Here is an 18,930-nt window from a genome sequence, read left to right as displayed (position 1 = left end):
TTGCAGAGAATTGTTCCTGAACTCTTTGCTTCTTTCAGATCGTCCAAGAGGAATTTCTGGAAGACATCAACAACATTCTCAACTCTGGGGAAGTACCCAACCTGTTTGAGAAGGACGAACTGGAGCAAGTTCTGGCGGCGATTCGACCAATAGCGAAAAACTTCGGGATTGCTGAGGGAGATAGGGACGGTGTTTACCAACATTTTATCGCAAGGTGGGTTTCTTGTTAAACTATTTCCTACGTAGTGTTTGTAGTTTCCCGAAACAGGGTTTGCTAAACTGGGGGCGGTGACGGTTTTACAAAGAAGACAAAACTTAATTTTGAAAGATTTTGCGACAATAATTCTACTTTTATGTTGTTGTTTTTTTCATATATTTTACTTGTTGGTGGCGGTAACGATTTGACAAAAGATCCAAAATAACTGAAAAAATTCGTGATTCCAAAACTTTGTTCGGGCCCTGAATAATCCTGACCAGTTTCAAACTGTCATATGTTTCACCGCAGAGTTCGTCAGAATCTCCACATTGTGGTTTGCATGTCTCCAGTGGGCGACGCTTTCCGTGCCAGATGTAGAATGTTCCCCTCCCTAGTCAACTGTTGCACCATTGACTGGTAACTATTCCTTCTAATTTAGTTTGTAACATCCGTCCAGTCTTATGTGTTTTGCAAATTATTATTTTTTGACAACAGGTTTCATAGTGTATGTCAAACAATATATGCGCAAAAATTATTTTTTGCTTTCTGTTGCCATTTTCAATAATATTCAATTATTGGGATAAAATTTGAATATGTTGGCACTTTTCTCAAAAAAAATGTTGACGATTTTTAGGTTTGTACAATGGCCAGAAGAGGCGCTACTGAGCGTGTCCCAGAACTTCCTTGGTCCAGTTCATGACCTTGATGACGACATGAAACAAAAAATATCAAAACTTTGCGTCGAAATTCACACCAGTGTCAACACTATGGCTGAAAAGTAAGTGTTACAGTTTGATGAAATAGTTTCATATGTTTGGATGAATTGCTTTGGTTGTGTTAAATCACGTGTTCTCAACGCAATGGTCAAATACTCTTATCTTTTTTTGCTTTCAGCCATTTCATCCATGTATTTAACAAATTAATGTGGTTGGATGTTTAAAAATGGGGTTTTCAATACAAGATTGAACAAAGTGTTTGTTTATTAGGTTTTACAAGGAATTGCGTCGTCATTATTACACAACGCCAACATCATACTTGGAGTTGATCAACCTCTACCTGACGATGCTCCAGGAGAAACGCAAGCAACTGGTTACGGCCAGGGACAGGTTCAAGGTACACAACTTCTTACAACAGTTAAAATCAACTTCCAAACTATTCTAAATGAACTTTTGTACGAAATTTTTAATCATTATTCGAATCTACATTGTAGTGTTTATGTGGTTATGATCAGAGAATATTTCCTGTCTAAGAATTGAAAAGTGTTTTAGAAACTCGCTTCTATTCAGCCAACTGTGTTTTTATCCAGACCGGTCTGAGCAAACTTCTTGAAACAAACGACCTCGTCGACTCAATGCAAGAAGAACTCACAGCCCTTGAACCCGAACTGAAACGAAAAAGCATCGAAACTGAAGAATTGATGGAAAAACTTGCGGTTGATCAAGAGAAAGCGGATCAGGTGATCAATTATTGGCCAATCACATTTCTTCAAACATAAACATTTTTAAATTGAGTTAAACTCCACATACGGTCATTGAATTGTCTAAATGCTTGGCTGAATTTTTTTACTTACTGGTTACAGCGCAATATCTAGAAATAATTGTGAATATTTAAATAATTACCCAATCTTTTTCGTATTGTTTTTAAACAATCACGCACTATGACGTCATAACAGGTGCGTAAAGTTGTGTTGGAGGACGAAGCGGTGGCGAAAGTGAAAGCCGAAGAGACGCAAGCGATTGCTGATGACGCTCAGAAGGATTTGGACGAAGCGCTTCCGGTTCTACACAGCGCCAATAAAGCTCTCGACTCTTTGGATAAAAGTGACATCGCTGAGATAAAAGTCTTCGCGAAACCACCTGATCTCGTCATGACTGTCATGGAAGCGGTAAGTGTTGTCTCGCCGTCGTGTGTGTGTGTGTATATTCATCCGCGTTTGGGTCTAGATACAATTTGATATAATTTCACGTTTATTATACCGAGGACCGGATCAAAGTTTTTATTTTTACTTTTTTAATAGATAGTTTACCACTTTCTGAAGCATTAGGTTTACAGGCTTCGCAGTCCAGGCATATGCAGCATAGCTGGAACAGCCTAACGATCGCGATACGATAGCTGTGATCGCCAGGCAAGGACCTGCGCAGTGGGGCGATCCTGCCAATCATGCCTTTGCATGAAATATTACCGCGTTGTGCTTTCGGAAACGTTAGAACTGTTTCAACAGTTTCAAAAATCACAATATGAAATAGTTGCCATAAAAAATGCCAACAATGCCATTTAACGCGGCAAAATTGTGCTTTTTTTAGTTTAACTAATTTTCTTTGGTGTCTTACAAGAACTGTATCACTCGTATTTTTCAGATCTGCACTCTTCTCAACTCGAAACCGGATTGGGCGACAGCGAAAACTTTACTCGGTGATCCAAACTTTCTCAAACGTCTGCTTGAATACGACAAGGACAACATTTCCCAGAGAATCATCAAGAAGTTGGACAAGTACATGGGGAACCCGGATTTTGTACCGGAGAAAGTCGAAAGGGTGAATAAAAACTTTTACGTTCTTAATATCATAAATAAGCGAATGCTTCTACGATTTTAATGCGATCTTGCGCTAAGATATCTTGTTTTTTCGTATTTTTTATTGTTGAACAAGAAAAAAACATGCATTTGTTGATCATCCTAATCTAAACTTTTAGCGCTCGTAAGTACAGGGACTAAAAACACATTCATGAATCCCGACTAACGGGTTAGTCCAATGCAACGCATCATAATAGCGATGTTCTGCAGGTTTCGAAGGCTTGCCGTTCTATGTGTATGTGGGTCAGGGCGATGCACACCTACTCAAACGTCGTCCGCGAGGTGGAGCCAAAGCGCGAACGTTTGCGAGCCGCTCAAGCGGAACTTGACGTCACGATGTCGGCGTTGCGCGAGAAGCAGGAAAAACTTCAGGATGTTGAAAACCAGATTGCCGAACTCCAGGTGGGTAAAAGTGTCTTTAATTTTGTAATTAGGAAAGTAGGAAAAAAATGGAGAAGTTATAAACTATGCGAAAATAAATGTAAAATTTTAATAAACACGTAAATAAATAGAAAAATAAATTCAGAATAATGATGAAGTCTTTGTATTTTTACAACAATAAACTGTGTTTCAGGCAACGTACGACGAGAGCGTACAAGAGAAAGACCGACTCATGAAGACGATGTCACTCACTGCCGCTCGAATGAAGAGAGCTGGAAAGTTGACCGCTGCCCTTGGCGACGAACAGGTGACGTCACCATTATGAAGTAGTAACAATTAATTCTTTCCTTTTCATATTAATCTAATGAATCAATTAACTTGATTGGAAATACCATAAAAATTCCTGTGAAAAATGTCTTGCGTAATTTTAAACTACCGTTCTTCTGGCACAAGGTTTCGAGATTTTTATTACAAACCGACGTTTCGTCAACCATCCGGTGGGACTTCTTCAGCACGAATAGCACTATATGTCTTGCGTAATAGTTGATGACGTAATGCTGTGTTTGTGTTCAGGTTCGTTGGCAGGAGAAAGTGGAGGAGTATGAACAACAGATCGGGAACGTGGTCGGGGATGTTTTCATCGCTGCCGCTTGTGTCGCTTACTATGGAGCTTTTACTTCCACTTACAGGGATTTGCTTGTGGAAGGATGGACGCAGACATGCAAACAACTGGTGAGTTTAATCCCGATTGTAGAATGAAGCTGGTTTAAAAGTTTTTTTTACTTGTGGCTCAAGCGTGTTTTTGAAATTGAGTTATTTGCGTCCACACTTGTATTTTTGTCATTTCCTGCTTGGGACTGAAGGTGATTTCTGTCAAAGATTATTGTTTCTTGTAACAAATATTTAATGTATTTGTGGGATTAAGTTTTAAACTTTAGTTTGTTTCAGATTTGAACAACCAACTATGAATATTGAATAAAAAAACGTTCACAATGTTTGTTTTTTTGTCATTTTCCTTTGTTTAAGACAAAAAGACTTGAACTGATTTAATTTAATTTTCCCGATATTTCCTCCAGGATCTCCCAACTTCGAACAACCTGAGTTTGGTGAAGATCCTCGGCGACGCTTACGAAATCCGACAATGGAACACAGAAGGCTTACCACGTGACACGGTATCTACGGAGAACGCTATCATGGTAACCAGAGCAAGAAGATGGCCTCTCATGATCGACCCACAGGATCAGGCGAACAGGTGACCTTGAGTTTTTGTATTTCCAATCACAAGAAACAACCGGATCATAATTTCAACCCATTTATCAGATGGATACGAAACAAAGAGACGAAGAACGGACTGAAGGTGATCAAGCTCACTGATCCCACTTTCCTCCGGACACTGGAGAACTCCATCAGGATTGGGATGCCGGTGCTCTGTGAGGAGTTGGAGGAGTCCTTGGATCCTGCTCTTGAACCAGTCCTGCTTAAACAAGTAAAGCTTCCTTGTTATTTTAGGCTTAACTTAAAATTAATAATTTTTGTTTTGAAGAAGTTATTTTTTTGTCGGGAAACACTTTTTTATTCGTACATTTTGTTTGTAGACTTTTATGTCGGGCGGGAGAATGTTGATTCGCTTGGGTGATTCCGATATCGATTACGACAAGAACTTCCGATTTTACATGACAACAAAGATGGCGAATCCTCACTACTTGCCTGAAGTCTGCATCAAGGTAATTGTCCCGGGAAATGGGGCGTGTACAGCTGTGGTGTAATTTAAGCGGAAACTTTTTTGGTATTTGTTTCGAAAACTATTCTCAACACAGAATAAAAATAAACACGAAACTTTTTTTACTATTGTCGTTGCCAGGTAACCATCATAAACTTTACTGTTACGAAACTTGGGTTGGAAGATCAGATTCTTAGTGACGTCGTTCGTCTCGAACGTCCCGATCTCGAGGAACAAAGAAACCAACTCATACTCAGGTGATTATTTGTGACAACAAACCTTAAGCACGTGGTAAGGCGCTGAAAGTAATGTGTCTGACAAATTTTATACATGCTGATACATTGTCGTGCCTGGCGGAACGGAATTAACTCTACGAATAACTATTACTTGTTGTTGAAGTCCTAATGACAACCATTGGTAACGTGACGTCACGATTTGACCGATGATATTTACAATACCGTGAATTAGATATGTTGTTTAATAACAATCCTAACTAATTTTTAACTAAGTATAAACCATAGTTCTAGGTACGAAGTTAATCTACATTAAACGTGATAATTACGTCATTACTAATTACGTCACGTCGTTTAGAATCAACGCTGACAAGGCTCAGTTAAAGTCGATTGAGGATCAAATCTTGAAGCTCCTCTTCACATCGGAAGGCAACATCCTGGATAACGAGACTCTCATCAACACTTTGAACGAATCCAAGCTGACATCCGGAGTCATCTCGAAGAGGTTGGAGGAAGCGGAGGCAACTGAAATCAACATCTCGGAAGCCAGAGAGAAGTGAGGAAAATAAGGCTTTTAAATTGTTAAATATGTGTTGTACTTTAATCCCTATGGTAGTTTTAATGACAATTTGTCATGTAAACTCTGGTTTCAGTTTATTTTTTGTTTGGTTTCACTTGAAATTGAATAAAAACAAGGACTGTAAATACAAACTTTCTTTTTGGCCGCATTTCTTGGCGTTTTTTAGTAACGTTTAACCATTCTATAACACTAAAACACCAATTTTAATGTTTCAGATACCGTCCCGTTGCCACCCGAGGTTCTGTGTTGTTTTTTGTCGTCGCATCGCTCAGTGAAATTGACCCCATGTACCAATTTTCACTTCAATATTTCAACAACATCTTCAACACGACAATCACCAACGCAGAGCAATCAGATTCCCTTGACAAGAGATTGAAGACGTTGCTGGTTCGTTATTTGATAATTGTTCAAAACTTTTTTCCCAAAATCTAGGGTATAAATTATGCTTTTGGAGTTTAAGCAATTATTTCGATAATGGTCTGTTAGCTGTAGACTATTGTGAACCCTGTTTCGGTCATCACCAGTGCTGCTGGTGACTCTGGTCATGCCGGCTAACTAGCTAGACAGAGACTATTACACTTTGTCGGCTGTAAACTCTCCAGCTTCACTGATAAAACCTGCCAAGTCGAAACAGTAGCCTTGTCTGCAGCTCAATGCTCTTCAAGTTGTTCCTGAAGACAAATCGCAAAAATACATCGATATGATTACATTCAATGACAACCAAATTATATTTTTTGTTACGTCACAGGAAGAAACGACGTTCGCGATCTACAGAAACGTGGCGCGGGGATTGTTCGAACGTCACAAACTCATCTTCAGTTTCATGGTTTGCATCGACATCATGAGACAGAAGGGATTGATCAAAGATTCCGAGTGGAATTACTTCCTCAGGGGGGCGCCCGGGATCGACAAGATACGACCTCCAAAACCCGAAGTCGATTGGCTCTCCGAAGAAGTTCGTAACCTTTGTGACGTCATAATTTTGAAAGCGCTTTGTGTTGTACTATTTTAATACCGCATGAAATCTAAATAGATCGTAACCAATCGTTACAGTAACGGTTACTTGGAGATAGGTCCTTGATTGTGTTTTATTATTTGCGAAGTCATTATACTTCGGTTACAAAAATCTTCAAAATATTACCATCAATTAACCTTTTATTTAATGCCGCTATTTCCTGACCAATATCACCTGAAGCTTGCGCGGATCCGTAATCATCAGAGGGTGGGGGATAAACGTGCTGTGTGTGCAGGATTGGATCAAGTGCGTTGATTTGCAAGAAAACCTTCCCTGCTTTTACAACTTGACCGAGGATCTACTGAGGACTCCGATATATTGTGCTCTGGGGGAGTTGGAAATAAGATTGAACCCCGAACAGTGGGAGAATTATTCTGTGAGTAAATAATGTGGAATCGAATTCGTTGAACTGTCATATGTAGTTGGGTGTAGGATACAAATGTTGCTTCTACGGGTAGAACTGAAATACTTTGTGAGAAGGTACTGGTTTGTTGTAAGCTGTGAGTGGAACAAATGGATGTAATAGTTCAATAAAGCTGTTAGTCTCTGATTGATGTCAGTTGATTTATGAAGAAATATCAATTTTCGCTTACGGTTTTGTAAGAATAATCAGTATCTTTTCTGAATGCAATGATGTTTTTGGTATTGTCGGTGCAAATTCTCTGATATTCAAACAAGGAAAGATGGTTTGACGCAAAGTACGTGGAGGCGTTTTGCGATTTCCCCATATATGTAATTCCATCAGTAGACAAGCCCAAGGAATCTCTCAAAGCAGCCACGAAATACAATGAACGTGGTTTTAAAGGATTTTTCGTTTTTCCAGAATCCCGAACCACCAGAGTACGTTCGTCCTCCAACTCCGGAGGAGGGGGAGAAGGAGGATGACAACATCGGACACTGGGAGGAAAAACTCACCATGTTCCAGAAACTCATCTTGGTGAAGACTTTTAAGGAGGAAAAGGTTTGAAATGTTTGTTGATAAAAACACAGTGAACTTCACACTATGATATACTAACAATGAAGCAGCAGAAATAAGGTGCACGACCGACGTTCTACCAGATCACCTTGGTTAGTTTAATGCAGTTTACTCTGAATCACACTTCCGCACCTTGAGCAATGAATTGTTCACAGCCATACAATGCTGTCAATTCAAAATTTTTTTTAAGCCAATGTTGTGAAAGGTTACTCATAGTAAAAGTATTTCGAAAACAACTGCATGACGTATACAACGCCGCTGACTACGTCATATCCGGTGATTACACCCATTAGGAAACAAAGACCTGTTTTTTTTTAACAAAACACAGAGAGCTCATGCGGCATCATTTTTGTTACAGGTCGTGTCCACGACCACTGACTTCGTTGTAGCGAACAGCGGCAAAGCATTCGTGGAGAATCCTCCCATCACTCTGACGTCACTGTACGCCGACATGACGAGTTTAACGCCTCTAGTGTTCGTTCTCAGCACGGGATCTGACCCCATGGGGGCGTTCATGCGTTTTGCCAAGGAACGGGAATACGTTGATAAACTGCAGGCGATTTCGCTCGGACAAGGTTCGATTTAAACTTGATTTCTGTGGTTGAAGTTGAACATGGGTTAAAATTACTTAATAGTACACGCATAAAGCATTTGCTGAACAGGAGAAATTCAAATTTTATGTTGCGAGGTTGGTCCTGTTCAACAAGTGCTTTTAGTTTGATTTTTTATTTGCCAGGTTGTCTTTTGTGGTTTATCTCCACACATACGATAATAGATGTCGTTTTTCGACTTTCCTTGTTCAGTTCCGCTTAATTGCAACTTAACGTGATGTCAAAGTTGAATCTTTTTCCTAAAGAGTTACCTGTTAACAATCTATGCTCAGTATTGTTTTTGAATGGAACTTTGGTTTGTTAAAATTTTCCTAATCCACACAGATCAGTAAACCTGCATTTTCATCGATTGACATCCGATTTATATATTACGTTTATAAAGTCACTTGGTGACGTCATGTTTGTTTTTATGACGTAACAGGTCAGGGTCCGATCGCCGAGAAGATGATCAACACGGCACGTGAGACTGGGGGTTGGGTTTTCCTGCAGAATTGTCACTTGGCAAAATCCTTCATGCCGAGGCTCGAGGAAATATATAAAGAGTAAGTACTTCGTCAACTGATAAATTTGCTTAAAAGGCTCACACACTTTTTACGGATCTATTATTATTATTATAATAAAACAGATTGCTATAATTGATTTGAAAAGAAATTCTATTATTGGAAGTTAACAATGTAAAAATAGGAAGATACTACTACACCGGGTCACAAAGTTTTTTTCAAACTTGATCCACATATAAGTCTGTGTAAAACAGAAATCTGTGCGAATTTTAATGGTTAGGTGTAAACAGGGCAACCAGCTGTTATTTTCATTTATAAATTTAACTTGAAATACTACACGAAATCGTAGCGTTAATATTCTCACAGATTTCTATGTTACATAGGCTTATATGTGGATCAAGTTTGGAAAAAACTTTGTGACCCGGTGTAAAAGTATCTTTCGTAAAAATGCGTAAACCTGTAATTAATTACCTGTTGTACCTTACAGATTCAAGGAACTTCCGGCCGAGGCGGTTCATGAAGATTTCCGCCTTTATCTCAGCTCGATGCCGACCAACTTCTTTCCTGTTACACTTCTACAGGGATCGGTGAAGGTGAGTTGATACGAAAGTTGTGGGTTCGAATCCCTGCCGACCCCACCTGCAAAAACCCTAATAGAGCCGTTTCGATACACTTACCACAGTAGCACAATTGTGGAAATGTGTTAGGACAGGTATATTGCGCCGGGATTAGGCTGAAATAAGGCTTAACACAACCTTAACCTCCATGCCACCTTGACCCGTAAAGTTTGTGTGAGATGTGACTTCTTCCGTTTTCTGGGATATACCTTATTGCAAATTTTGGAATTAAAATCTACAAGAAGCATATAACGCGTTTTGAAACGAACCAGTTCTAAGCAAAATTATGTGACAGGATTTTCCGGACATTTTCCCGATTTCACGGTGATATTTGAACCTGTATTTGGTTGCTAGGTAACCAACGAACCTCCCAAAGGTCTTCGCTCCAACATTAGGGGAGCGTTTGCGTCGATCACCACCACTTTCTTCGAGGACAACGCGTTGGGCGTTAATTGGAGAAGAATGATATTCGGAATCTGCTTCTTCCACGCCGCTATTCAGGTGAAATAGGCAACAGACAAACATAGGGGTTACTGCCAATATTGAAGGTATAGTTGCAGTAATTTGCAACGGTGAAAATGTACACAGAAGGTAAATCTATTACAAAATATTGGCAGTGTGACTTATGTGGTAGGAAAAGTTCTGTAGAATTCAAAACTCTTTCGACCAAATTGTTACTGCCTAAGCATTTGCGCGCTACAAAGGTTATTGTGTCACATTTATGCATGTGTAGCGTCATAGAAACTGTCGCACAGTTCTAACAAAGTTCCCACATTAGCAACATTTAAAATAAGAATTATCGCTGGCAAGCCAGCGACGAAAAAAATAGAGATTCGAACTCACGACCACGATTTGCTTAAAAATAGGTTCTAATGGCCGGCCAACTTTTTCCCGTTTGTGGTGCCCGCCAATAAATTGTCTTTTTTCCTTCGAACCGTGACCTACTGGGTTTTATATTTATTTCCATGGTTACACAGACAATATTGATTTAGAACGGTTCCAAGTTTGATCTTTTAAATTTTAAATCAATAACTTGCAGAACATCGCTGAAAATGTTATTAAATCCAATAAACATTGGGAGTCACAATAACCAATTTAGGAAAGCCGTGAATAATGCGCACCCAAGTTACAACCCAGTCAGAAATTTTTCCTATTTGATGTTTGTTACGTCAGTACTTTTATTGTACGTAGTTTGGTTAGAGTTAGGGTACGTAGAAAAACCAAATTTAAAGTAATTCTTAACACACAGCCAAGGTTACCAAAAGTACAACTGACCCGAACAACAGTTTCTACTTTTGAGATCTGAATCCTGTTTAAACATTAAAATGTCGCAGGATTGTTCGCTTCGCCACTACATTGTTCAATGCAATACAGTTAGATAAATTATTACTGATGCTGCTATGCATGTTTTAATAGTTAGATAATAATTTCAATTGTTTATTTTGTTACAACAATATGAATTTGCGGCACAAAAAACAATCTCGAAATAATTTGAAAGAATTCCCAAACTCCAAAAACTTCAACTTATCCTCATCTTTTCCTCCAGGAGAGGAAGAAGTTTGGTCCTCTTGGTTGGAACATCCGGTACGAGTTCACTGACAGCGACAGGGAGTGTGGTCTTCTCAACCTCGAGCTCTTCTGCCTGGATGAGAGGATCCCATGGGACGCCCTCATCTACATCACAGGAGAAATCACGTACGGTGGAAGAGTAACGGATGCGATCGACCAGAGATGCCTCAGGACAATCCTTTCTCGGTGAGGGTTTTAGCAAATAGTCGATTGATCTTTCAAACGCCGCGCTCAGCCAAGAGTCCGTTCTCTAGTCTGTGTTTTGATCCATGTAACGACAAACCCAAGGACAAGGACAAAGGTTCTGGATTTTTTTTGCAAAACAAACTAAATTTGGAATTTATTTCCCCATTCTGTTGCAATTGCTTAATGATTTCCACCTGTTATACATTATACCACAATCATGGAAATCTTTTACAGAATATATTTCAATAAAACATTGATGATGTTTTTAAAGCGCAATATATTTGTTTCCAGTAAGAAAGTCGACAGTTTTTGACCTGGAAATAATCGAAACAATTGCCATTCTTGTGATCTAAATCAACGTTTTGTTTTGAAATAGATTTTTCCGTGAGGACACTCTCGATCCGGAATACAAGTTCTCGGAGTCCGGAGTCTACTTTGCCCCGAGCTTCGACAAGATGCAGGAATATCTGGATTACGTCAACAAACTTCCGATCAACGACGACCCCGAGGTGTTCGGAATGCACGACAACGCCAACCTCGCTTTCCAGGTAAAAATACATCATTATATTACGTAAAAACATATGGTTGTTGGATAAGAGGGAGAATATGAAAATGTGGCCACACATTAAAAATGCACAAAAGAATACAAAAATTTTTGTGCCATATCGGTGTTTTCTGGCTTGAGGCGACAGACATTTTTGCGCCGATTTCATGTCTGCTAATGAACCCCTTACTCTAAGTGCGTGAGAACGGTATTAATTTGCATACAATCTTGAAATAAGTGTAGGGTACATTAAAAAATGTGATACAAAAGCTGCAAAATCTCCAGAAGTTAAAATATGCATACATATGTACATGTGAGACTAGAAGACGAGTGATTAGATGTAATATTTGTTTATCTTTTTTTTTCTTTCTTCTTCGTTTCAATAAATTTCTTCTTGTTCCAGCGACAAGAGACTTTGAATCTCGTTACAACGATTCTGGAAGTGCAACCTCGTCTTTCATCCGCAGGAGGAGGGAAAACTAGTGACGAGATCGTCCAGGAGCTCGCTCAGAGCATCCTGGAGAAGGTGAACATCTTTAAACTGGACATGGACTCGGCTGAACAATCAATGTTCAAACTCGACGCCAAGGGAAGGTTCGTTTAGTGGGTTTTAGGCTGCACTGATGAGACATATTGGGTCGAAGCAATGGTTCTGTGTGCAGCTCACTATAAAAAATCGTCATGTACATTTATTTGGAAACGCAATTTGTGATGGTATTTTTTTATCAAGTTTTTTATTTAAAGCAATCAAACAAACATGAAAAACATGAATTCCTTCAGTTAACCTGATAATATCTCGCAGGGTGAATTCCCTCACTACGGTGTTGCAACAGGAGGTAGAAAGATTTAAGAAGCTTCTAAAAGTCATCATAAACTCGCTGCAAACCTTGAAAAAAGCGATAGCTGGACTTGTTGTTATGAGCGAAGAGATGGAGAGGATGTACACGAGCTTTTTGAACAACCAAGTAATTAACATTTGTCGACATTTTGTAGTTGTGATTCAAGATAATAACCCTAATGCTAAACCCAATTAAACATTAAAATGTTGCAGCGTGTTTTTTTTTGTTTTTTTTTTTGTTTAATGTTATCGCATTGTTTAATGCAATGAGCTCAGCTAATATTTTGAACTATTTATTGTGTTACATTAATTTGAACATGCGACTTAATTAATATTTGTGTATTGTCTTGTTATGATTGGTGGGAAATTTAAAGAATGTTTACAACAAACAAATTTTTCTGACACCCAGAATGGCGTTGACCTACAAAATAATGTGTTTTAGGTGCCAGGGCTGTGGGAAGCAGCGGCTTTCCCGTCACTAAAGCCACTGGGATCCTGGGTTAAGGATATGGTCCTTCGATGTCACTTTACACAGCGCTGGGTTGAGAAGGGACCCCCAAAAAGTTTTTGGATTTCAGGATTTTTCTTCCCGCAAGGTTAGTCTCCAAACATTCATCTAAAACTGGATTAAACCGGTTTGGAGGTTCCAGTAGCCACCCAAACCGGTTCTGACCGGTTTAAATCTGAAAAAATCCGATCAAATAGGCCAAATTATGCCTATTTTTGTTTTTGCCAAAATCCGATCAAAAGGAAAGGCTATAGTCTTGGTGTTTTTCCGGAAATCGGCCAAAAGTTTTGCGTTTCAAAAACTGGATTAAACCGGTTTGGAGGTTCCAGTAGCCACCCAAACCGGTTCTGACCGGTTTAAATCTGAAAAAATCCGATCAAATATGCCAAATTAAGCCTATTTTTGTTTTTGCCAAAATCCGATAAAAAGGAAAGGCTATAGTCTTGGTGTTTTTCCGGAAATCGGCCCAAAGTTTTTTGTTTCAAAAACTGGATTAAACCGGTTTGGAGGTTCCAGTAGCCACCCAAACCGGTTCTGACCGGTTTAAATCTGAAAAAATCCGATCAAATATGCCAAATTATGCCTATTTTTGTTTTTGCCAAAATCCGATAAAAAGGAAAGGCTATAGTCTTGGTGTTTTTCCGAAAATCGGCCAAAAGTTTTGCGTTTCAAAAACTGGATTAAACCGGTTTGGAGGTTCCAGTAGCCACCCAAACCGGTTCTGACCGGTTTAAATCTGAAAAAATCCGATCAAATATGCCAAATTATGCCTATTTTTGTTTTTGCCAAAATCCGATAAAAAGGAAAGGCTATAGTCTTGGTGTTTTTCCGGAAATCGGCCAAAAGTTTTGCGTTTCAAAAACTGGATTAAACCGGTTTGGAGGTTCCAGTAGCCACCCAAACCGGTTCTGACCGGATTAAATCTGAAAAAATCCGATCAAATATGCCAAATTATGCCTATTTTTGTTTTTGCCAAAATCCGATAAAAAGGAAAGGCTATAGTCTTGGTGTTTTTCCGGAAATCGGCCAAAAGTTTTGCGTTTCAAAAACTGGATTAAACCGGTTTGGAGGTTCCAGTAGCCACCCAAACCGGTTCTGACCGGATTAAATCTGAAAAAATCCGATCAAATATGCCAAATTATGCCTATTTTTGTTTTTGCCAAAATCCGATAAAAAGGAAAGGCTATAGTCTTGGTGTTTTTCCGGAAATCGGCCAAAAGTTTTGCGTTTCAAAAACTGGATTAAACCGGTTTGGAGGTTCCAGTAGCCACCCAAACCGGTTCTGACCGGTTTAAATCTGAAAAAATCCGATCAAATATGCCAAATTATGCCTATTTTTGTTTTTACCAAAATCCGATAAAAAGGAAAGGCTATAGTCTTGGTGTTTTTCCGGAAATCGGCCCAAAGTTTTTTGTTTCAAAAACTGGATTAAACCGGTTTGGAGGTTCCAGTAGCCACCCAAACCGGTTCTGACCGGTTTAAATCTGAAAAAATCCGATCAAATAGGCCAAATTATGCCTATTTTTGTTTTTGCCAAAATCCGATAAAAAGGAAAGGCTATAGTCTTGGTGTTTTTCCGGAAATCGGCCAAAAGTTTTGCGTTTCAAAAACTGGATTAAACCGGTTTGGAGGTTCCAATATCCACCCAAACCGGTTCTGACCGGATTAAATCTGAAAAAATCCGATCAAATATGCCAAATTATGCCTATTTTTGTTTTTGCCAAAATCCGATAAAAAGGAAAGGCTATAGTCTTGGTGTTTCTCCGGAAATCGGCCCAAAGTTTTGCGTTTCAAAAACTGGTTTAAACCGGTTTGGAGGTTCCAGTAGCCACCCAAACCGGTTCTGACCGGTTTAAATCTGAAAAAATCCGATCAAATATGCCAAATTATGCCTATTTTTGTTTTTGCCAAAATCCGATAAAAAGGAAAGGCTATAGTCTTGGTGTTTTTCCGGAAATCGGCCAAAAGTTTTGCGTTTCAAAAACTGGATTAAACCGGTTTGGAGGTTCCAGTAGCCACCCAAACCGGTTCTGACCGGTTTAAATCTGAAAAAATCCGATCAAATAGGCCAAATTATGCCTATTTTTGTTTTTGCCAAAATCCGATAAAAAGGAAAGGCTACAGTCTTGGTGTTTTTCCGAAAATCGGCCAAAAGTTTTGCGTTTCAAAAACTGGATTAAACCGGTTTGGAGGTTCCAGTAGCCACCCAAACCGGTTCTGACCGGTTTAAATCTGAAAAAATCCGATCAAATATGCCAAATTATGCCTATTTTTGTTTTTGCCAAAATCCGATAAAAAGGAAAGGCTATAATAGTCTTGGTGTTTTTCCGGAAATCGGCCAAAAGTTTTGCGTTTCAAAAACTGGATTAAACCGGTTTGGAGGTTCCAGTAGCCACCCAAACCGGTTCTGACCGGATTAAATCTGAAAAAATCCGATCAAATATGCCAAATTATGCCTATTTTTGTTTTTGCCAAAATCCGATAAAAAGGAAAGGCTATAGTCTTGGTGTTTTTCCGGAAATCGGCCAAAAGTTTTGCGTTTCAAAAACTGGATTAAACCGGTTTGGAGGTTCCAGTAGCCACCCAAACCGGTTCTGACCGGTTTAAATCTGAAAAAATCCGATCAAATATGCCAAATTATGCCTATTTTTGTTTTTGCCAAAATCCGATAAAAAGGAAAGGCTATAGTCTTGGTGTTTTTCCGGAAATCGGCCAAAAGTTTTGCGTTTTTAAAAACTGGATTAAACCGGTTTGGAGGTTCCAGTAGCCACCCAAACCGGTTCTGACCGGTTTAAATCTGAAAAAATCCGATCAAATATGCCAAATTATGCCTATTTTTGTTTTTGCCAAAATCCGATAAAAAGGAAAGGCTATAGTCTTGGTGTTTTTCCGGAAATCGGCCAAAAGTTTTGCGTTTCAAAAACTGGATTAAACCGGTTTGGAGGTTCCAGTAGCCACCCAAACCGGTTCTGACCGGATTAAATCTGAAAAAATCCGATCAAATATGCCAAATTATGCCTATTTTTGTTTTTGCCAAAATCCGATAAAAAGGAAAGGCTATAGTCTTGGTGTTTTTCCGGAAATCGGCCAAAAGTTTTGCGTTTCAAAAACTGGATTAAACCGGTTTGGAGGTTCCAGTAGCCACCCAAACCGGTTCTGACCGGATTAAATCTGAAAAAATCCGATCAAATATGCCAAATTATGCCTATTTTTGTTTTTGCCAAAATCCGATAAAAAGGAAAGGCTATAGTCTTGGTGTTTTTCCGGAAATCGGCCAAAAGTTTTGCGTTTCAAAAACTGGATTAAACCGGTTTGGAGGTTCCAGTAGCCACCCAAACCGGTTCTGACCGGTTTAAATCTGAAAAAATCCGATCAAATATGCCAAATTATGCCTATTTTTGTTTTTGCCAAAATCCGATAAAAAGGAAAGGCTATAGTCTTGGTGTTTTTCCGGAAATCGGCCAAAAGTTTTGCGTTTTTAAAAACTGGATTAAACCGGTTTGGAGGTTCCAGTAGCCACCCAAACCGGTTCTGACCGGTTTAAATCTGAAAAAATCCGATCAAATATGCCAAATTATGCCTATTTTTGTTTTTGCCAAAATCCGATAAAAAGGAAAGGCTATAGTCTTGGTGTTTTTCCGGAAATCGGCCAAAAGTTTTGCGTTTCAAAAACTGGATTAAACCGGTTTGGAGGTTCCAGTAGCCACCCAAACCGGTTCTGACCGGATTAAATCTGAAAAAATCCGATCAAATATGCCAAATTATGCCTATTTTTGTTTTTGCCAAAATCCGATAAAAAGGAAAGGCTATAGTCTTGGTGTTTTTCCGGAAATCGGCCAAAAGTTTTGCGTTTCAAAAACTGGATTAAACCGGTTTGGAGGTTCCAGTAGCCACCCAAACCGGTTCTGACCGGTTTAAATCTGAAAAAATCCGATCAAATATGCCAAATTATGCCTATTTTTGTTTTTGCCAAAATCCGATAAAAAGGAAAGGCTATAGTCTTGGTGTTTTTCCGGAAATCGGCCCAAAGTTTTTTGTTTCAAAAACTGGATTAAACCGGTTTGGAGGTTCCAGTAGCCACCCAAACCGGTTCTGACCGGTTTAAATCTGAAAAAATCCGATCAAATAGGCCAAATTATGCCTATTTTTGTTTTTGCCAAAATCCGATAAAAAGGAAAGGCTATAGTCTTGGTGTTATTCCGGAAATCGGCCAAAAGTTTTGCGTTTCAAAAACTGGATTAAACCGGTTTGGAGGTTCCAGTAGCCACCCAAACCGGTTCTGACCGGTTTAAATCTGAAAAAATCCGATCAAATATGCCAAATTATGCCTATTTTTGTTTTTGCCAAAATCCGATAAAAAGGAAAGGCTATAGTCTTGGTGTTTTTCCGGAAATCGGCCAAAAGTTTTGCGTTTCAAAAACTGGATTAAACCGGTTTGGAGGTTCCAGTAGCCACCCAAACCGGTTCTGACCGGATTAAATCTGAAAAAATCCGATCAAATATGCCAAATTATGCCTATTTTTGTTTTTGCCAAAATCCGATAAAAAGGAAAGGCTATAGTCTTGGTGTTTTTCCGGAAATCGGCCAAAAGTTTTGCGTTTCAAAAACTGGATTAAACCGGTTTGGAGGTTCCAGTAGCCACCCAAACCGGTTCTGACCGGTTTAAATCTGAAAAAATCCGATCAAATATGCCAAATTATGCCTATTTTTGTTTTTACCAAAATCCGATAAAAAGGAAAGGCTATAGTCTTGGTGTTTTTCCGGAAATCGGCCCAAAGTTTTTTGTTTCAAAAACTGGATTAAACCGGTTTGGAGGTTCCAGTAGCCACCCAAACCGGTTCTGACCGGTTTAAATCTGAAAAAATCCGATCAAATAGGCCAAATTATGCCTATTTTTGTTTTTGCCAAAATCCGATAAAAAGGAAAGGCTATAGTCTTGGTGTTTTTCCGGAAATCGGCCAAAAGTTTTGCGTTTCAAAAACTGGATTAAACCGGTTTGGAGGTTCCAATATCCACCCAAACCGGTTCTGACCGGATTAAATCTGAAAAAATCCGATCAAATATGCCAAATTATGCCTATTTTTGTTTTTGCCAAAATCCGATAAAAAGGAAAGGCTATAGTCTTGGTGTTTCTCCGGAAATCGGCCCAAAGTTTTGCGTTTCAAAAACTGGTTTAAACCGGTTTGGAGGTTCCAGTAGCCACCCAAACCGGTTCTGACCGGTTTAAATCGGAAAAATCCGATCAAATATGCCAAATTATGCCTATTTTTGTTTTTGCCAAAATCCGATAAAAAGGAAAGGCTATAGTCTTGGTGTTTTTCCGGAAATCGGCCAAAAGTTTTGCGTTTCAAAAACTGGATTAAACCGGTTTGGAGGTTCCAGTAGCCACCCAAACCGGTTCTGACCGGTTTAAATCTGAAAAAAGTCCGATCAAATACGCCAAATTATGCCTATTTTTGTTTTTGCCAAAATCCGATAAAAAGGAAAGGCTATAGTCTTGGTGTTTTTCCGGAAATCGGCCAAAAGTTTTGCGTTTCAAAAACTGGATTAAACCGGTTTGGAGGTTCCAGTAGCCACCCAAACCGGTTCTGACCGGTTTAAATCTGAAAAAATCCGATCAAATATGCCAAATTATGCCTATTTTTGTTTTTGCCAAAATCCGATAAAAAGGAAAGGCTATAGTCTTGGTGTTTTTCCAGAAATCGGCCAAAAGTTTTGCGTTTCAAAAACTGGATTAAACCGGTTTGGAGGTTCCAGTAGCCACCCAAACCGGTTCTGACCGGATTAAATCTGAAAAAATCCGATCAAATATGCCAAATTATGCCTATTTTTGTTTTTGCCAAAATCCGATAAAAAGGAAAGGCTATAGTCTTGGTGTTTTTCC

The 18,930-nt window shown here is 39.1% G+C and overlaps 1 protein-coding gene across 1 annotated transcript in view; it reads left to right on the top strand.

The window, feature by feature from the left end:
- The window catches only part of LOC145901595 (dynein axonemal heavy chain 6-like), a 45,902-nt gene that overhangs the window by 23,626 nt on the left and 3,346 nt on the right, over window positions 1–18,930 (top strand). Inside the window, exons 51-78 of the mRNA XM_082989331.1 lie at window positions 39–214; window positions 506–613; window positions 831–974; window positions 1,183–1,309; window positions 1,503–1,652; window positions 1,869–2,081; window positions 2,554–2,730; window positions 2,979–3,170; window positions 3,343–3,456; window positions 3,723–3,881; window positions 4,226–4,401; window positions 4,470–4,635; window positions 4,745–4,873; window positions 5,011–5,126; window positions 5,461–5,658; window positions 5,898–6,069; window positions 6,431–6,637; window positions 6,933–7,073; window positions 7,521–7,658; window positions 8,032–8,248; window positions 8,706–8,826; window positions 9,272–9,377; window positions 9,756–9,902; window positions 10,948–11,156; window positions 11,533–11,704; window positions 12,104–12,294; window positions 12,503–12,665; window positions 12,981–13,134. Coding sequence (XP_082845457.1) covers window positions 39–214; window positions 506–613; window positions 831–974; window positions 1,183–1,309; window positions 1,503–1,652; window positions 1,869–2,081; window positions 2,554–2,730; window positions 2,979–3,170; window positions 3,343–3,456; window positions 3,723–3,881; window positions 4,226–4,401; window positions 4,470–4,635; window positions 4,745–4,873; window positions 5,011–5,126; window positions 5,461–5,658; window positions 5,898–6,069; window positions 6,431–6,637; window positions 6,933–7,073; window positions 7,521–7,658; window positions 8,032–8,248; window positions 8,706–8,826; window positions 9,272–9,377; window positions 9,756–9,902; window positions 10,948–11,156; window positions 11,533–11,704; window positions 12,104–12,294; window positions 12,503–12,665; window positions 12,981–13,134 — 4,483 coding nt within the window. The remainder of the gene's footprint in view (window positions 1–38; window positions 215–505; window positions 614–830; window positions 975–1,182; window positions 1,310–1,502; window positions 1,653–1,868; window positions 2,082–2,553; window positions 2,731–2,978; window positions 3,171–3,342; window positions 3,457–3,722; window positions 3,882–4,225; window positions 4,402–4,469; window positions 4,636–4,744; window positions 4,874–5,010; window positions 5,127–5,460; window positions 5,659–5,897; window positions 6,070–6,430; window positions 6,638–6,932; window positions 7,074–7,520; window positions 7,659–8,031; window positions 8,249–8,705; window positions 8,827–9,271; window positions 9,378–9,755; window positions 9,903–10,947; window positions 11,157–11,532; window positions 11,705–12,103; window positions 12,295–12,502; window positions 12,666–12,980; window positions 13,135–18,930) is intronic.

Source organism: Ascidia mentula, chromosome 5 (genome assembly GCF_947561715.1).
Source record: "Ascidia mentula chromosome 5, kaAscMent1.1, whole genome shotgun sequence".
NCBI classification, from domain to species: domain Eukaryota; kingdom Metazoa; phylum Chordata; class Ascidiacea; order Phlebobranchia; family Ascidiidae; genus Ascidia; species Ascidia mentula.
This window is presented reverse-complemented; position numbering and strand designations above follow the sequence as displayed.